We start from the raw sequence: 15,659 nt of genomic DNA, 5'->3' as shown, positions 1-15,659 counted from the left end.
CCACTCTGCTACGGCGGTCGAAATGCAAGCACCTTTGCTCTTGACTCGGGTGGTGTGTGTGGACACCACGATCACATAGACGCTTTACTGAAAGAGTGCATGTCTGTGCGAATCAACTCTCCCTGTGCCTTTGGTGCCTACCACACCCGTCATGATGCATAATCTAGAGATGTGCAATCTTCGCATCCAGAGAAGACCGACATCAAGCCAAGCACCACGCGCACCATGGTGAGACCAGCGCCAAGCCCCGGCGGCCGTGGCAGTGAATAGTAGCAGCGTGTCCGCGCGGGCGTGCCGTGCCGGTACGACGCGGTAGTCTGCTGGGAGTATTCTAGAAATCCCAACATCCCGAAGACGCGCCCAGATCCCATTTCGGAGCATGCGAGCCCCGGAACGAGAAATCTCCTGAGCGCATGGATGGCGCGGGTCACGTGAGAAATTGCCTGTTTCGCACAGGTCCTCCGATAGCGAACTTTTGAACCTCGGCGTGTTCGAGGTGTAGAAGGTTGTAGCTGACGCGCAAAACCACGGTCTAAATAAAGGCGGAAGGTTGAGCGACCATCGCAGAGTTGGAAGTGGAAGGTCTCAGGTTCCGCCTCCTAATATGCAAGCCAGGGTTAAAACAAAGGAATGCTCCAGTCATTTTTCGTATTACCTGTGGTGTGCTTTAGCTCACAGAATATCCTCGCCATGAGACAAAATGGAAAATTCCTCCTTTCAACTAACCTAGCAAATCGCTGATGCTCATCAAAGCCAAGGTGACCGACCTCCCATATCGAGCGCATCATCCGTTGTTATGCTTAACCATATTGCGCAAAGTGTGCAAGAAATGCATCGTCGAACAAGGTTTCAGCAACGCACACGATGCATCACCCTTGGCGCCTGTCATCATTGGGGATCGTGCTAAAATTAAAGCAAGGTTGCATCTGTGCGCTCAGCAATCCAGAAAGATCCCGAGGCTCATGATAGAGAGAAGGTGTTGTAGAACAGCCAAATTAGACGCTTAGCTTAAACAGCCGGGTTATCCACGTTGCAAACCACTCGAGAGAAAACTTGTGGGAAGATTTGGACAACCATACCAGATAGCAGCCCAAACAACGCTTTTTCGTAATGTTGGTTTTACAGGCGGGAAAATGTGCAAGCAGGGCAAGCAAAACAAACGCCGTTCGTGTACCGTGCCGCAAGTTCGAAACAGAGACCACCCATTTGTGCGATAGAAGTGGAAGCGTTTCGTGCTGGTGGAGAAAGCGTCATGTCAAGGGGCTGATTTGATTCAAAAGGCGCCATTGAGTGTATTGACGTCGCCATTTATGCCGAAGAAGTGGAACCTGTTGTTAAGAGGCGAGAGCCCTGAATGTCAGTACAATCTTGATTGTCATTTCGACATTGCAGTCGATATTTATCCAAAACCCATGGAAGTCTGAAGGGAGGTCGCAGGAGCGGCAGCTGGCTGGAGGAAGCCTTGAGAAGCATTTTGCGAAGAGAGGAAGACGTACCAGTCCTCTACATTCAAAGTCGTGGGTGCGATGGGCTGGCCCGTGCTACTATTGCTCCAGGTTTCCTCGTTTGGCGCTTGGGTTGGCTGGTTGACAAGATCTATTTGCGCCCATGAATCGTTCGAGGGCATGCTGGGTGCCATCGGCATCGCCGCAGTAGTGGCCAACGTCGCCTGGCTCGGCACAACTTGGGGCGGCGACTGCTGTTGCATTCCAGACGTCGTTTGGTTATGCATGGCCATGTGCCGCCCAAGCGAGGGGTCCACCAGGGGTTGTTGTTGCGTCGGGGAAACGTTTTGAAACGAGAAGTTGGTGTCAGCCGGGAATAATTGGTCTGGCTGAAAGTTTTGCCAGATATCTTGCGAGAGACCGGGGGTATCTCTTGTGACCAGGAACAACTCAGGAGGAGTACCGGGATAGGAAAAGGACGGGTTGAAGGGACTTCCAGGACGAGTGCCTGACCGCGAAGGTCCCATGAAAGTATCCCGGTTTGGACGAGTCATGTCGGGCGACGCAGAGGTGAGATTGGGAACCTGAGGAGCTGAGACCTCTCTGGACGGAGTGACGGCCGGAGTCTGAGGTCGAGAGCGCTCGTATGAAACTTGCGGTGCGGGCGGACCGTTCGTGAAATTGATTTCCATGTCGTCAAATTTGCGCTTAAGCTCTTCCTTGGCCTTTGGAGCGTTTTGTTGTTGCAACTGTGGCGTTTCACCTCCAGATGGTTTTGTCTTTTGATGCCTCTTTCCGGCTGCTTTTTGAAGCCGTTCTTCCAGGACCTTGTTACCCAGGATGGACTCGAACAAGGTGTGCACCATCTTGGCTACTAGCCAGACCTTGGACACATCTTTGAGCGCATTCATGCAAATTGAAAGGCGCTGCTCCGTGGCGGCGACTATGGACTTGTTTGAGGATCTCATTTGGTAGACGTGCATGATCAGAGCCGAAAACAGAGAATAAACGCTACCTATGGTCAGTTTGTAGAAGGCAACACGCATCAGTCCACTTACATGAATGCTGGCGTATACCGCAGCTCGTCATGGCTCTGCAAGCTTTGTATGATGGAGGTAATCATCCCAGCGGCTTGGTACGCGATTGTGCGAGACGGGTAAGCTGTCTGTTCCATGGGCTCCGCTCTTGGTGAGCCTGCTGGAGGCATATGTGCCCGATGTAACAGGCAGAGTGTGGTGCTGGACGCGTTAGAACCTGAACTCGTATCTTTCCAAATTATCTTACTAGTAGTTTGCGTGCAGCAGGGCAGACCAAAAGTGATGTCGCGGCTTTTCCCAATACACCTCTTTGGGACAATGCTGCAACCAGTCCGCAAGCGCCATGTCGCTGTGTGTGAGATCCATAGCGTTGGTTCGCCGGAATTTGGAAGCCACGGAGTATTGTTGCGATAGGACCAGTCCCATGATTTCGCAGAGCTTGACATAGTTGATGAAAAATTGGACGTGGACAGGGTCTGGATTAAATTCGGCAGGCCGATCCGGATCGTCTTCGATGAAGTCGTCTTCTGATATCATTTCCACGTCCGAGTCTTCTGGGTCTATTGCAACCGGTCTCCCAAGTGCAACAGCCACAGAACGGTCTCTTGAGAAGAGCGTCCACCAAATTCGCTTCCAGAGACGCTTGTCCGCACGGCTGAGTTGCGAGCCCTCGACACTGCATCAAAGTCAGCCCCTTGAACGAGACAGCTCCCATCGTTGAACCATACCTTCGGTGCATCCCTGAGCCTTGTGCAACAACGATCGCCACTCTACTCCAGTAGAATACGTTTTTCGTCACGTCTGACTCGCTCATCAGCACGACTCCCATTCAACATTGGCGCGCCACAGTACCTTCTGGGCCTTCCCAGTACCAACCCATCAAAATGAGGGCCTGAACAATCGTTACCCTGTCGTCTTCGTAGTTGGCATCGAAAAGGGCTTTTGCGCGCTTGTAGAACGTCATGGCCGCGGGCGTCGTGGAGCCGCTCGAATCCATTAGCTGCGGATTATTGCATACACGAGACCCGGCGAGAAGAATTGCTTGCAAGAGCAGCAAAGACGGTGGATTCCTTGGATCGCGATACTGACGCATGAAGCGACTTCGATTTATCACGGGAACTACCGGCGCAACCCACTTGAAGAAGGCCTCGACGAGCTCGTCGCAGAGCGCGCGCGGCGGTAACAGAAAAGCCCCCCTTGTATGTAAGATGTTGATTTCCATATCGTCGAGTTCGTTTACGCGAGCTTTTGTACCTCGTACGCTTTCTGGAAGAGGGTAATGCACTACGTCCGTCGTTCCATATCGATCGTGTACGAGCAGCGATAGATTGGAGGATTCGCCCAGATATGCGACTCGACCGGCTTCCTTGATCGGGGCGCGCGCGAATTTGGGCTTCATGAACTGTACGTATGACCCATTGTGAGTGTTTTGCTGCGCAGCATACGTAGGAGGAAAACTTGTAGAAGGCACGCCATCGGAGGATTGTACTACCGTCGACTTTTCGTCCCGGCCCAAGTTCAACCCGGTCGGGTTTGATATGGTGGTTGGCGACTCGGCGGCGGAGGTGGCGGTCGTCGTCGTCGTTGCGGGCTTGAAGGCATCTTGCTGCGGACCTTGCTCACTGGAGAGCATTCATATCAGAGTCGGCACCTAGGCAGCGGCGTCAGGCGACTACTCACCTGTCCGAGTCCTTCTTGTTCCCCGTCTTTTTTCGCTTCGGCGTGGGAATCCTGCATTCAATGGCAAAGGCTGTGCAGTTGGTGCAGGGCACGCCCAGACTCGCCGCGTCGCAGCGGACCTGCGCCGAACGTCAACATGATGTCGCCTGGCCGGTAGGCATAGATGTATCGTATGCGGTCGAGTGGGCGAGGCAGCGTACCTTTCGTGCATGGCATGTCTGTACAGCGCGTAGGATTGATTAGCTAAAGCAACGACCTCGGTGCCTCGGCACACGGCGCATCAATGTAGCTGCAGTGAGGATTGACTTACTTCGCATGCTCTCGAAGCACGTTGTCTTTTTTGCTACGTCAGCGGAATTCCTCGACCCCGTGGCGGCGGCAACGTACCTTCGGAAGCTGGGGTGACCGGGAGCCTGGCCGGATGAGGCGACGACGGGCGGCTGCTGCTGCTGTTGCTGCTGAGTGGCGGACGACGATGTCGAGGCAGACGGGGCGGGCATGGCCATGAAGGACGTCTCCTGTGCCATGATCTGGCGGAAGGATGAGTTGGGGTAAGAGAAGTACTTGGTGGAGCACGCGGGGACGGAGGTTCACCGACAAGCAATCAACCAGACCAGAACACCAAGGCAGCGACTTGGTAGCCCTAGGTATGAGAGGACAAGGGAGCTGTTTTGAACACACGGTACCTACCGCCGCCCTTTGTCCACAGCACACACACAATGCGATCGTGGCAGATCAGATCCTTGCAGCCGATCACACTTGACGCAGCGAGCGAGCAAGCAATAGGTAACTTAATGTGGAGAAGGGCCTCTCTCCTTGGCCTCCACCCACACGACCACGTCAATATTGACCAGCGGCCCGCAAACGCTTCGCCAAAATGCCACGCTTACATAGGTACTGTACTCCACTGTATACCACCTTCCACCTCCCTACCCGCAGCGGAAGCGTCCCGTTTGCGCCCGCCTCCAAACAGCCCACGCCCGATCAAAAGAAATGGTCTGGCCCTCAAACTGCCCTCGTGCGCCGGTGCGGCATGGACCTCTTCCAGAATGTAGGAGATACATTGTCATGTCCTTCTAGAGCGGGAATAATGCAATCCTCGACTGCTTGTTTGTCTGCTGGGACAGCCCTGTTCCGCTTCTGCAGCCATCAGCGTGCACCTACGGCCGTACAACTCCCGCCTGACCTGGGCTGTATCATGGTCGCATCCTCCGTTGCTGTCTCTCCAAGGACTTTCACTCACTCGTTGTTCTCGCTATTGTGTCACCTTGTCGTCGAGTTGCTGGACAATGTTGCTGCTGCTGACTGCTGGCATGGAAGCGACGGAGCCACCAAGCAAGAGAGCCCTGCAGAGGCCATTTCGGGATATTCAGCCTGATTGGGAGAACAGGGTACAGCACTTGGAGGTCAAGTCTTGGTCGATGCAGCAGCTTGCGCCTTGCGCCTTGGGATTGTGAAGACGAGCGTCTGCGGCCGCGGGCTAGCCGCTAATACTGCGATGTCGTTGCAGACACGTTTGATGATTGACTGAGGGACGTGAGAGGTTCCCGCGCTTCCTTCTGTGCAATCAATGATGGATGCCTGCACGATGAGGCTCGCCCATCTCAACCCGGGACGCTGCAAAGTCAAAAAAGAAAGTGGTAGTGAATGTGCTTTGCGCTAGGCGTCAGCATGCCGGCCACATTAGCTTTTGGGGACTGGCAGACGAAGAGGTATGGAAGTACTCAGACAGTCGCCGGTCTCGGCCTGCTGAGCTAAGCGCTCCATCGACCCCCATCCCATCCCCCTACTCCATCGAGCTTTACGCAACCGTCCATCATTAACAACATCCGGAATATCCCCATCTCGCGTCGGTTCCAGCCCGGAACGTCGAAAATCAGTCGAAAAGCCACTGAGCCCTCGAGCCGAACTGCATCAAAATCCGTCCAACGGGACCCCCCAAACAGGCAATCCGGTGCATGTCAGTCCAGGCGGGGTAGCTCTTGTTTCTTCCACTCGCTGAACTTCACGCCTTATAAGACCATTCCTTTGCCATGCCGCCCAAGAAGAATGTAAAGCTCTCCTTGGGGCTCAAAATCGACTCGGACAGCTACTATCAAAAGACGGTCAACGGCAACACCGGCGAAACCAAAATCCACCACCAGCAGCAGCCAGTCACGGGAACAGTTCGCTCCACCATCACCTCCAAGCCGCTGAAACTCGACCACAGCTGCTCTTCGGAACCAAGAAAGACTGAGCACCACTCTACTTGGACCGCAAAGACGGAGAAGGAATCGCGTACCTCGGAAAACGAGGCGAAGAAGGGCGAAGAGTACAACAGCAACGCTCTGTATCAGTAACCGCTCCCCGTGACATCATCTCATCCCCTGCGCCATGGCCACTCAGAAGCTCCGTATCGTCGTCGGCTGCGATGATGCCGGCATCAACTACAAAAACACCATCAAGGCCGACCTCGAAAAGGATCCCAGGGTAGAACAAGTGTTTGACGTTGGCGTCAACGGAAACACGGACAAGACTGCCTACCCCCACGTCGCCGTCGATGCCGCAAAGCTCGTCAGCGAGGGCAAGGCTGACCGTGCCCTCCTTATTTGCGGCACAGGTCTCGGAGTCGCAATCAGCGCCAACAAGGTGCCTGGAATCAGGGCCGTGACAGCGCACGACAGCTTTAGCGTCGAAAGAGCCGTTCTCAGCAACAACGCCCAAGTCCTCTGCATGGGTGAGAGGGTGGTGGGTCTGGAGTTGGCCAGGAGGCTTGCCAAGGAGTGGCTGGGCTATCACTTTGACCCACAAAGCGCATCGGCATCAAAAGTCCAGGCTATCGCGGAGCACGAGCGCAAGAACTTTGATCTCAAGGGATACTGAGCAACATCCAAGCCATCCTTGCGCGACTTGATTTCCTCAGCTTCTGGCGTCAGTCGGGTGATAAACGCATCATGTTGATGGTGTGCAACAGTCTGTTTTCTCTAAACATTGCAGCCCCATGTTTCAAGAGGCGAATATTCTGATGGGCACTGTACTTTACTATCGTCGAAAAATTGTCCAGGCCACGATTCTGCCCCCAATGTCTAAAGCTATCGTCTTTTTGGCCAGTCGATCCAATTCGCTCAAAACCACTCCGTCACTCGGATTTTCGTTTGTCCTCGACTCCCTTGTTGCTCACTTCTATTGCACTACCGAATAAGTCTCGTAAAATGTTCCCAATTTACCGGAGATGGTCAATCGACTGGAAAGCTTCTTCTTGCTGATCTGAATGCTTAGTTTGATTTAGCTGCGAAATCTCAGTCCTTCTAGCCAGCCTTTCCGTGGAGATGTGGCACTGGACCGCAGTACTCTGCTGGTGTCGTACTTAATTGGCCAAAGTCAAATCTGCCATAGTTACGACCATGAACGATTCACCAAGCAGTTCACAAAGCTCATCTCCATTGCGGTCCAAGACGACCCTTGGCCAGGCCAATCACCACGGAGGACATCCACCCCCAAGATGACCCTTCAACTACCACCGGAGCTGTCTACCTGGGCTGGTATTCGCAACCTGCCTTTCCAAAGCGCCAGCCCTGCCATCATCAACCAATGGACGGACGGCACTTTCCACGGTTAGTACCCAAAGCCCCTGTCGGTTCAGCTCCAATCATGTACGAAGCTTGGTACCGCTTCATCGCTGCCGTGGTTCTCTTCGCCTCGACACCTCACACCTGAATGCTACACGCTAGCCGGGGGTTCTTCACCAGCCAAGCTCTCCGCTCAAATCCAAGAGCGGGAGGGGTTGGACTTGTTGCAGATGGCGGGGTAGCTTTCCGCTGGGCCTCACTATCTCGCATAAGTCTGGCCATGTCCTATGTTGAAGGAAGTTGAAGAATGATGTGTGATATGACGTAGCACGCATCGTGGGTTGCAGCGACTGGCGGGGGGACAATTCAAATTCAATGCCCGCTGATTGCGCATAGGATTTCCCCAGCCCAACCTGCCGCTGGGGGGTTTCCACACGACTAGCTGCCGCATAGCCTTGATCCCGGCAAGTCCCAGAATGCTAGCAGTACGACGGCAATGTCGAATCGTTTTGGTGGTCCAGCGACGGCATTGGTCCAAAACTTGCGTTCTTTTCCCCCAAATCCACGTCGATATGCCGCACACTATACGAGACCCTTTTCCACATCGAGGACCTGGTGATGCCGCAGACCTGGAACAATGCGGGGAGACAAGAGCCAACCCTTTTCTCGCCTCGCTCTTCTTGACCCCTGCAGCACCACGACTTACTTGCCAGCATACCCAAACGTGGTTGACGGGATCAAAGAGCATGTGTCGAACACTGGCTCGTTTCCCCGCCTCAACCCTGCCACGGTACTTGATCTTTCTGGCTGGAGCACAGAAGACCAAAATCAAACCGCGTGCCCTGCACACAGCCGCCCGTCGGCCTGCCCGCCCGCCTTCTTCGCATCACCGCCAGCACCACCACCACCACCACCCCAGCCTTCCCCAGGCGCCACGTCCGCCGTCGTGTCCCAAAGCGTGCAGCGCTAATGCGCAGGCCCTTTTCCATCCGTCGGTCGGTCGTTCTCTTAGGCATCTCTTTTTCCCGTGCCCGTTGCTCGCGTTTCCACATCATCCACCTGTCAACGCAACGCCCCGGATCCGCCCGAAAATCCACGCGTTGCCGTCGCTGCCGTACCCCATCTATCCCTTTACCTCCCACTGTGCCGCACGGAAGTAGGCAGACAAGGCAACAGCAAACGGGACGCGGAACCGTTGGCTCTGATCCGATTGATGCCCTGCACAACCAACCCACTGCTCTCTACCACGACAAACGACGGGAGCTGCGCATCTCCGCCTGCTTCCGCAGGCCCAGCGGCCTCGTGTACCTCTTGTACTGCCTAGCCACGTTCAGCTCGCACCGTCGACGGCGTGGTGCGCTCCGTCCGGTCTGTCCGCTCACATCCTGATTGCAGGCAAGCCTACGGACGTCATCTCTTGTCCTGCAGTCTTCAAGAGCTGAGCGCGCGCGTGTGCCACACGTTCCGTGCCTGCCCACCCACCACTTACTGCCTGCCGGTAATACGCGATACACGGTACATCGTGCAGCAGCAGCAGCAGCATAGCCTCGCCTACCTACCTACCTCTCCCTCCACGACATATCCCCGTACCTGACTCAAAGGTCTGCGTACGTACTCTCGTGCCACTACTGCACCACCTGCATCTTGTATCTACAACTGCGCGGCGTCGCTGCCGGAAACAGCAACAGCGAAACCTAACTATCCATGGTGGACACGCGGCTGGCGACGGGGCCGGGCCTGCAGGTCATGGTGACGATTGGTTGCATGCTGCTTAGTTTGGCTGGGGTGGCCTATTTTGGTGAGTCGGTCTCTCCTCTTCTTCCTTTCGCCTGGTGTCGCTTTCTTGTCTTTTGAGAGGGCGAGATTCGGTGGGTTGGCTGGTTGGTTGGAAGTCTTGCTAATGACGGAGGGTGCGCGTCGTAGCTGTCAAGTTGATGACGTGGGATTCGTGATGCGAGTGGACGTTTGACCCTGCTTCTATGCAAGAAACGAAGAGGCAAAGGCGTTTTGGTGCATGTGATTGCAGTTCTCTATGGAGTCGGCAACGTGACTTGCGTTATTCGCGTCAACTTTCACCTTCTCCGCTTGTGCTTTTTTCCAGATTTCGTTGTCCTTTACAGACAGACAGTATCATCTCATGAATTCATCTCGTCTATCTGTTTGCGGATTGAATCCTCAAAATAGGACCCAGACCTCGATCTTGTCACTCACTTAGTCAACACGCAAATGCCCAAATTAGGCTTCTACACACCAGCTTCCTACTCTCTCAACTCATCCACCACCGCAATGATGTAATGGTAGGTAACAGACGCAGTAGAGACACAGGAGCAGGAGTGTCGTGTCTGTCGTCCGTAACGAGGGCCCCACATCACAGGCGGTCTCGTCTCGAGGGCGCAGCCAGCACGCGCGCGCGCGCGCCGAAGCACCCCACCCAAAGCACATCAGGTAGCGCACGAGCAGCACGTCCGCCCCATCCTTCGTCCCCATGGGGAACTCGTGCTTTTCTGGTCTGGTCTGGGTTCGTCTTTTTGGGACGGACACTTTGGCGACGCCCCGGCGGGGCGGGATTGCTGTTTTGGGAAAGCCGATGTGCCGGCGGATTTGCGGTGGGAGAGGGGGAGAGGGGATGTAGAATGTCAGGGACAGAGCGTTGGGAGAGGCGCGGATGGGATGGGTTTGTATGGTAGGGTTTGGAGGGAGGAAAGGGGTGAATTTCCCTCTCCTAGGACTAAGTACATGTATGTACCTGTCCGCAACCCAAGTCTCCCCATCACCAGTCGCTCTGGCCAGCCAGCCAGCCAGCCAGCCAGCCAACCCATCATCATCGCACGCATCAAGCCGATCTAATGAAGTTGCAACGATATACTCGCCCCACACAAATCATCCTTCACCAGCCCCTCCACCTCCCTCAACTCCCCAACCACATAGCTTGTCAACTCGTCTCTAATATTTGTGACCCGCTCATTCAACTTCAGCTCCATCGCGTCATCGGCCTCGCCCAGCACCTCGTCGGGCATCTCGTTCAGCTGCTCGCCCAGCGCCGCCACCTCGCCGCGCAGCTCCTCGCGCAGCTCCTGCGTCCGCGCGTCCATCTGCGCCTGCAGCGCCGTCGTGACTCGCGTCTCGAGGTCATGCAGCTGCGACGCGAGAGAGACTTGCGTTTCGGCGCGGATCTGTGCGCGCGGTGTCGATCCGCGGGCTGAGAAGAGTGTCGCGACGAGGTCGGAGATGCGCTGGTCGTTGGTGGGCTGGGGGGATGGTGGGTTTGCTTTGTCGTCGACGCGCCGTCGCTTGGAGGGCGTTCCTACGGCGTCAGCCTGGGAATCTGGTTTTGGAAATCAATAGGAGCACAGAATGAGGCGGTGGGTGTACCTACCTTTTTCTGCGGATTGGGGGAGGAGCGGCGGTGGCGGTGTGGGAGCGAGCTCGTCGTAGGAGGGTGGGCTTTCCGCTGGATGCGTCTCCGGAGCAGACACGGATATCGGCGCATCGAACCTGAATTCACCGCCATCAAAGGAACGGTCTCCGTTGCCGCCGTATAGACTGGAAAGGTCGGCGTCTTGCGGGTGCGTGTTCAGGATGGTATCGTCACTGACTGTCCCACACAAGACTTCCACGTGCTTTTTGGATATGTATGCTAAGAGAATGTAAATGGTGAAAGCGGTGGAAGCAACCAGTGACTGCAGCAATTCCAACACATATCCAGTTTCCTTATTCTTAGGCGATGAGGGAATGGATGGAGTAAGGACAACTGGCACTTTGCTGAGCTTGAACGACAAGCTCGTCACATGGGTATTCAGCGTAGAGCGGACAACCTGCGGGACTGGCCCACTCGCATTGCTTGTCAAGGAAAGTATGTGCGCCGGGGGGATTGAAAGGAAGAGTGAAGTCTTGGATCGCTGGGCCTTTAACGCGACAGGAATGCGCAGTTTAAAGGAAGCAGACTTGGTATCGACATCGAGAAGGACAACGAAGGTTACGTTACATGACGGATCGGGGTGAAAGAGATGTCTCAGGGCATCGCTTTGTGTGCAGTATCATTCGGTAATGGCGTAAGCGCCCGAGAAATGGATATTTTTGTCTGTGGATGAAGCCATTATGACAGAGAACCGAACCCCAACTCTTTCATCCAAAATTATACGCACCACCAGGCGGTTGCTCCCAGCTTCCACTTTTCGCTGACCCAAAACCTGGTCCCTAGACCCAAGAGCAACAAGTTAGTCGATGGTCGAGTGAGCACGGCAAAGTTCCTAAGGGTCTAGCCTTGCGGGTACGTGTAGCAAAGTAACGCTGACGACGGCCAAAGCCCCTTGACAGACTCCAGATCTTTCACGGAAGGTTGCCGCGCAGCGGTCGTTCCGTGAGTAGATTCTGGCACGCTGGTCTGCTCGCGAATGACGATGCTTCAGAAGAGCCGCAAAGCAGACGTGCACGACCACCTGTCCGGACAGGTACCTTGTAACGTGTTGGATGGCGGTTCGAGATGGCGAGGATAAGGCTGTCGACGTGTGAATGAAAGACCGATGCATGTCGTTGAGATGAGATGGTTGGAGTGTCGTCTCGACGGCGCCGAAGTCGAGGAGGGCCGGTCTTCCTTCAATGCCAGTGGTCTGTGCGTCGTCTCGGAAAAACGTGACCGCCTCTCTAACCTCAACCACCGCACCTTCCTCTCTCGTGCCTTCGGCTTTCCCGAATTCTACCTCTTCTTTCAGAGCGCGAGCATGACCGAAGCCATCGAAAATTCCATTCAGATACGCCGACTCATCAAAAATCACTCCGTAACCGATAGGCGAGTGACCATGTGCCACTCTCGTAAATTTCCTCACCTCCTCACCTTCTGTCTTGGGAAAAACCAACAAACAGCAGGCAGCCAGGACGTTGGCCAGCCTTTGAAACTCAACTCGACTCAAAACTCCACTAGTGTAAATGGCCACAGCAAAATCTTTTGCTAGAAAAAATCAAGGCCGCCAAAGCTATTGGTGTAAATGTCCCGAAACCCGCCACCACAACTCTCGGAATCGCTCGATGGCTGGGCGTGGCTTGAGACGTCCAACACCCTTCCGGTTCCCCGCGTTATTTGCTGCCAGGAGATGGCTCCACTCCTCGATTACTAACCAAGCTCTAGAAGTATGCATGAAGTTGTGGTGCAGTCCAAAGATCAGAAGTGTTTTCCTCAAAGCCGATTGCTGAATCGACCTCACCACACTCGACTCCTTAGAATCTTATCGTCCACATCGCGATGCAGGATTCCAATACCGAACCGAGAGCTTTGCGGCAGATTATCGCGGCCCGATTCTTGTCTCGTGTTCGCTATTCTGGTGCCCTGCATATTTGAGCGGCCCGAGCTTTCTCACAATGCACCATGACCGCACAGGGGCCGGTTTGACTCCGAAAGCGCGGCTAATCATCAACTTAATCGTGTACTTTATCGGGATTAAGTTTTTTGCTTCCAAGAACACAAGGTGGATGTATGTGGCTGCCAAACTGGCCGTTCGCCTACCCAAGCTGCATCTGGCTATCAAACCAATCCCAGGCTGAGGTGTACGGAATGGCATGGCAATATCTGGCAGTGCACCTCTGCGCGTGTCAAATGTGACTGTATCTTTTGGCCACAGAACCCAAAGCTATGGCCCGAGTCTTGGGCGTTGAACTGACGGGACATGCCTTTCGAGCTCCTCAGCCTTAGACACATGACCATAGCGAGATAAACATATGGACCGGCCCGCCCTGTCTTGCACACAAGAATTTACCCGAGAGCTTGTATTGATCTCGCTTGGACGTTCCATGGAGGCCTGGCCGTGGTTTGTTCCTGACATGATTCGTGAACCTGCCCCTGGGGGCCGTGGTGTACCTGAAGCCCGACAGGGAAAAACGGACCCCCAAAAACAGACGCACGCATCTCACAGATTGCAAAGATGGATAGATTCAAGGTACGAATTTCTGGCATTGTGTAGAATAGCTAGGTACCCTCAGTCCTTTCAAACAGTCCTGCAGTCCATGCTCCTTCCCCATCGCCATCTAGACATGATTTTCTCACGGGCACGGAATGCCAATCTTCTTGCTGATCGAGCAGCAGTCGGCGTCCTATCAAAAGATCAGCAAATTACTCCTCAAAATCTGTATCAGAGCTATCAGACGTACGCAGTCCTTGAGGTAGACGCCGCGGTTGTAGCAAAAGTCATCCTTGTAGCTCTGCTTTTCGCAGACCCACGAGAGGCCGTGCTGGCGGTAGCAAGCTTCCTCGCTGCTCCAGCAGCAGTCCTGCTCCTCCGAGCACTTGGACACATTCTCAGCGGCGCCGTTCAAATGAGCGATGAGGGTAAGGCACTTACGGCGAGAGCCATGGAGGCAAGGGTGAGGGTCAGGAGGCTGGTGATGAACTTCATGATGGAAGATGGGTGGGTGCTGAAGATGCGACGATGATGGTGCTTCACTGGTATGTTGGCGGCCGGGGGGCGGTTCCGGCGGTCTGACATCTATTTATCTGCTGGATTGAATCGACGGCTGATGTTGTTGTCCCTGCTGAAGCGATTCAGAAGTGACCGTATGGCGCGCGGAACTATCCATACGCGATCAATCATTTGCAAGTACGACCATCGCAACGCACGGCCCGACTGCAGTGTTGAGCGGCTGGTACTCTATGCGCACCTGCCTACCCTCGAGGCCGATCACCGACTGACCGTCCATGTGACTCGTTGTTGGTTGGTCTGGACCGTGTGGTGGTAGACGAGACGGACGGGAATCACAGACGGTGTGACTCGCTTGCCGGGGCCTCATGTCCACGACTGTGCTGGAGTCCGAACCAGAGCGACTATAAAGACGCTTGACGAGCATGGCAGACATTATTCTCTCCATCTACCCAACTCAAATCCTTCGACTCCACCACCAAAGTCTTTCGACAACGACAACATCAACCATGCGCGCCTCCATCTTCATCACTTTCATCTCCGCCATCGTTGGCGCCAACGCCTGCGCTCTCTACATGGACTGCAAGTGCCACGACTCCACGACGGGCGTACGTGACCTCCTTCCTTTCCACTCAGTCCCAATCTGTCTGACAACTATCTCCTCGCTCGCAGCAACAAGACGACGGCACGACGCAAGCCGCCTGCAAGTACTACAACTCCAACTACGCGGCCAACTACGAGTACACACCGCAGCTGCACCACCAGGCAAGTTTTTCTGCCCCTCCACCCATCTCTCCCTCGGTGCCGCAAGTAGTGAGAGCAAGAGACGAGACAGTTGGCCGGGGGAAGGAAAGCAAGACTGACTAGTTGCTGTGCAGTGCACCGTTATCAAGGAGACTTCGGGTCCCATCAACAACTGCGAGTGGGACAAGGCGTGTAAGATGGCTGGCGGCCCCAACATGTACCAGTACTGCTGGAACAAGTTCCCCTTTTGAGCGGGTTGGCGGGAAAGGGGGTGCGTTCGTTGCTTTGAGTGGGTTGGAATGCATTGTCGTAGACATCCCTTTGTTTGGAGTGGGAAATTTTGCTGCATGTGCTTCTTTTCTGCATGGCCATGGGTTGATCAAGTGTTTGAAATTGGTCTGATTAGAGAGTTTTTGATCATCGGCTTTGCTGCTGTTGCGCAGTAGTTGTGGGTATATGGATTAGAAGGCTTCTTTGCAATTCCACATGCCGAGATTTGAGATACTAGAGCATGTCGCCCAAGAGACGTCTCATCCGCTGCATGTACGACTTAGACGCCCTCTGCGGGCTTGGACAGTGACAAAATTCATCTTCTCAGTCATTATGGCCGGTCAACACTCCCCAGAAATACGCGACTCATGACCCAACCATGAGAGCCAGGACAAAGAAAAAGCATGACATGCTAATAATCTTGTTGCGCTGGCCAGCCTCGCCGGTTTCGAACGTGATTCTTTGCTCCTTGATGACGTCGCCGCGGGTCAGTTGCTGCTTCCTCGTCCATTGCAAGCGGCGTAGATC

The 15,659-nt window shown here is 54.6% G+C and overlaps 6 protein-coding genes across 6 annotated transcripts; 3 read left to right on the top strand and 3 right to left on the bottom strand.

The window, feature by feature from the left end:
* Nucleotides 1–1,399: 1,399 nt before the first annotated feature.
* Nucleotides 1,400–4,662, bottom strand: IWZ02DRAFT_380925 (fungal-specific transcription factor domain-containing protein; the record flags this gene model as incomplete). Its single annotated transcript, XM_066765135.1, is given in 9 exon segments — nt 1,400–2,456; nt 2,504–2,683; nt 2,730–3,158; nt 3,211–3,304; nt 3,317–4,104; nt 4,163–4,281; nt 4,363–4,380; nt 4,473–4,497; nt 4,550–4,662. The coding sequence occupies 9 exon segments, from the start codon at nt 4,660–4,662 to the stop codon at nt 1,400–1,402; spliced, it is 2,823 nt and encodes a 940-aa protein (XP_066621429.1).
* A 1,873-nt stretch (nt 4,663–6,535) lies between these two features.
* Nucleotides 6,536–7,024, top strand: IWZ02DRAFT_380675 (ribose 5-phosphate isomerase B; the record flags this gene model as incomplete). The annotated part of the gene is made up of 1 exon (XM_066765121.1): nt 6,536–7,024. The coding sequence occupies one exon, from the start codon at nt 6,536–6,538 to the stop codon at nt 7,022–7,024; it is 489 nt and encodes a 162-aa protein (XP_066621428.1).
* A 310-nt stretch (nt 7,025–7,334) lies between these two features.
* IWZ02DRAFT_318399 (uncharacterized protein) lies at nt 7,335–9,139 on the top strand. Its single transcript, XM_066764170.1, has 2 exons — nt 7,335–7,755; nt 8,107–9,139. Exons 1-2 carry the CDS (start codon nt 7,644–7,646, stop codon nt 8,868–8,870), a joined length of 876 nt encoding a protein of 291 aa, XP_066621427.1. The 5' UTR covers nt 7,335–7,643; the 3' UTR covers nt 8,871–9,139.
* Nucleotides 9,140–9,981: 842 nt separating this feature from the next.
* On the bottom strand, nt 9,982–11,548 carry IWZ02DRAFT_522630 (uncharacterized protein; the record flags this gene model as incomplete). The annotated part of the gene is made up of 4 exons (XM_066770844.1): nt 9,982–10,553; nt 10,577–11,035; nt 11,087–11,490; nt 11,526–11,548. 4 exons carry the CDS (start codon nt 11,546–11,548, stop codon nt 9,982–9,984), a joined length of 1,458 nt encoding a protein of 485 aa, XP_066621426.1.
* Nucleotides 11,549–13,634: 2,086 nt separating this feature from the next.
* Nucleotides 13,635–14,152, bottom strand: IWZ02DRAFT_456562 (uncharacterized protein). Its single transcript, XM_066767874.1, has 3 exons — nt 14,043–14,152; nt 13,852–13,986; nt 13,635–13,794 (listed from the first exon to the last, which is right to left on the bottom strand). The coding sequence occupies exons 1-3, from the start codon at nt 14,094–14,096 to the stop codon at nt 13,744–13,746; spliced, it is 240 nt and encodes a 79-aa protein (XP_066621425.1). The 5' UTR covers nt 14,097–14,152; the 3' UTR covers nt 13,635–13,743.
* Nucleotides 14,153–14,539: 387 nt separating this feature from the next.
* IWZ02DRAFT_456561 (uncharacterized protein) lies at nt 14,540–15,464 on the top strand (the record flags this gene model as incomplete). Its single annotated transcript, XM_066767873.1, has 3 exons — nt 14,540–14,725; nt 14,790–14,882; nt 14,996–15,464. 3 exons carry the CDS (start codon nt 14,543–14,545, stop codon nt 15,110–15,112), a joined length of 393 nt encoding a protein of 130 aa, XP_066621424.1. The 3' UTR covers nt 15,113–15,464.
* Nucleotides 15,465–15,659: the final 195 nt, after the last annotated feature.

The sequence above is a fragment of the Phyllosticta citriasiana genome (genome assembly GCF_038021145.1).
Source record: "Phyllosticta citriasiana strain CBS 120426 chromosome Unknown IWZ02scaffold_9, whole genome shotgun sequence".
NCBI lineage: Eukaryota > Fungi > Ascomycota > Dothideomycetes > Botryosphaeriales > Phyllostictaceae > Phyllosticta > Phyllosticta citriasiana.
Note: the sequence above shows the minus strand (reverse complement) of the source record. Positions and strands in the feature narration are given on the sequence as shown.

Bases quoted from the DNA above. Each gene is read 5' to 3' on its own strand.
- IWZ02DRAFT_456562 (XM_066767874.1), bottom strand. From the start codon at position 14,096: ATGAAGTTCATCACCAGCCTCCTGACCCTCACCCTTGCCTCCATGGCT. The intron at 13,987-14,042 runs GTAAGTGCCTTA...AATGTGTCCAAG, and splicing joins TTGCCTCCATGGCTCTCGCC to TGCTCGGAGGAGCAGGACTG. The intron at 13,795-13,851 runs GTACGTCTGATA...ATCTTTTGATAG, and splicing joins GCGTCTACCTCAAGGACTGC to GACGCCGACTGCTGCTCGAT.
- IWZ02DRAFT_318399 (XM_066764170.1), top strand. From the start codon at position 7,644: ATGACCCTTCAACTACCACCGGAGCTGTCTACCTGGGCTGGTATTCGC. The intron at 7,756-8,106 runs GTTAGTACCCAA...GATTGCGCATAG, and splicing joins GACGGACGGCACTTTCCACG to GATTTCCCCAGCCCAACCTG.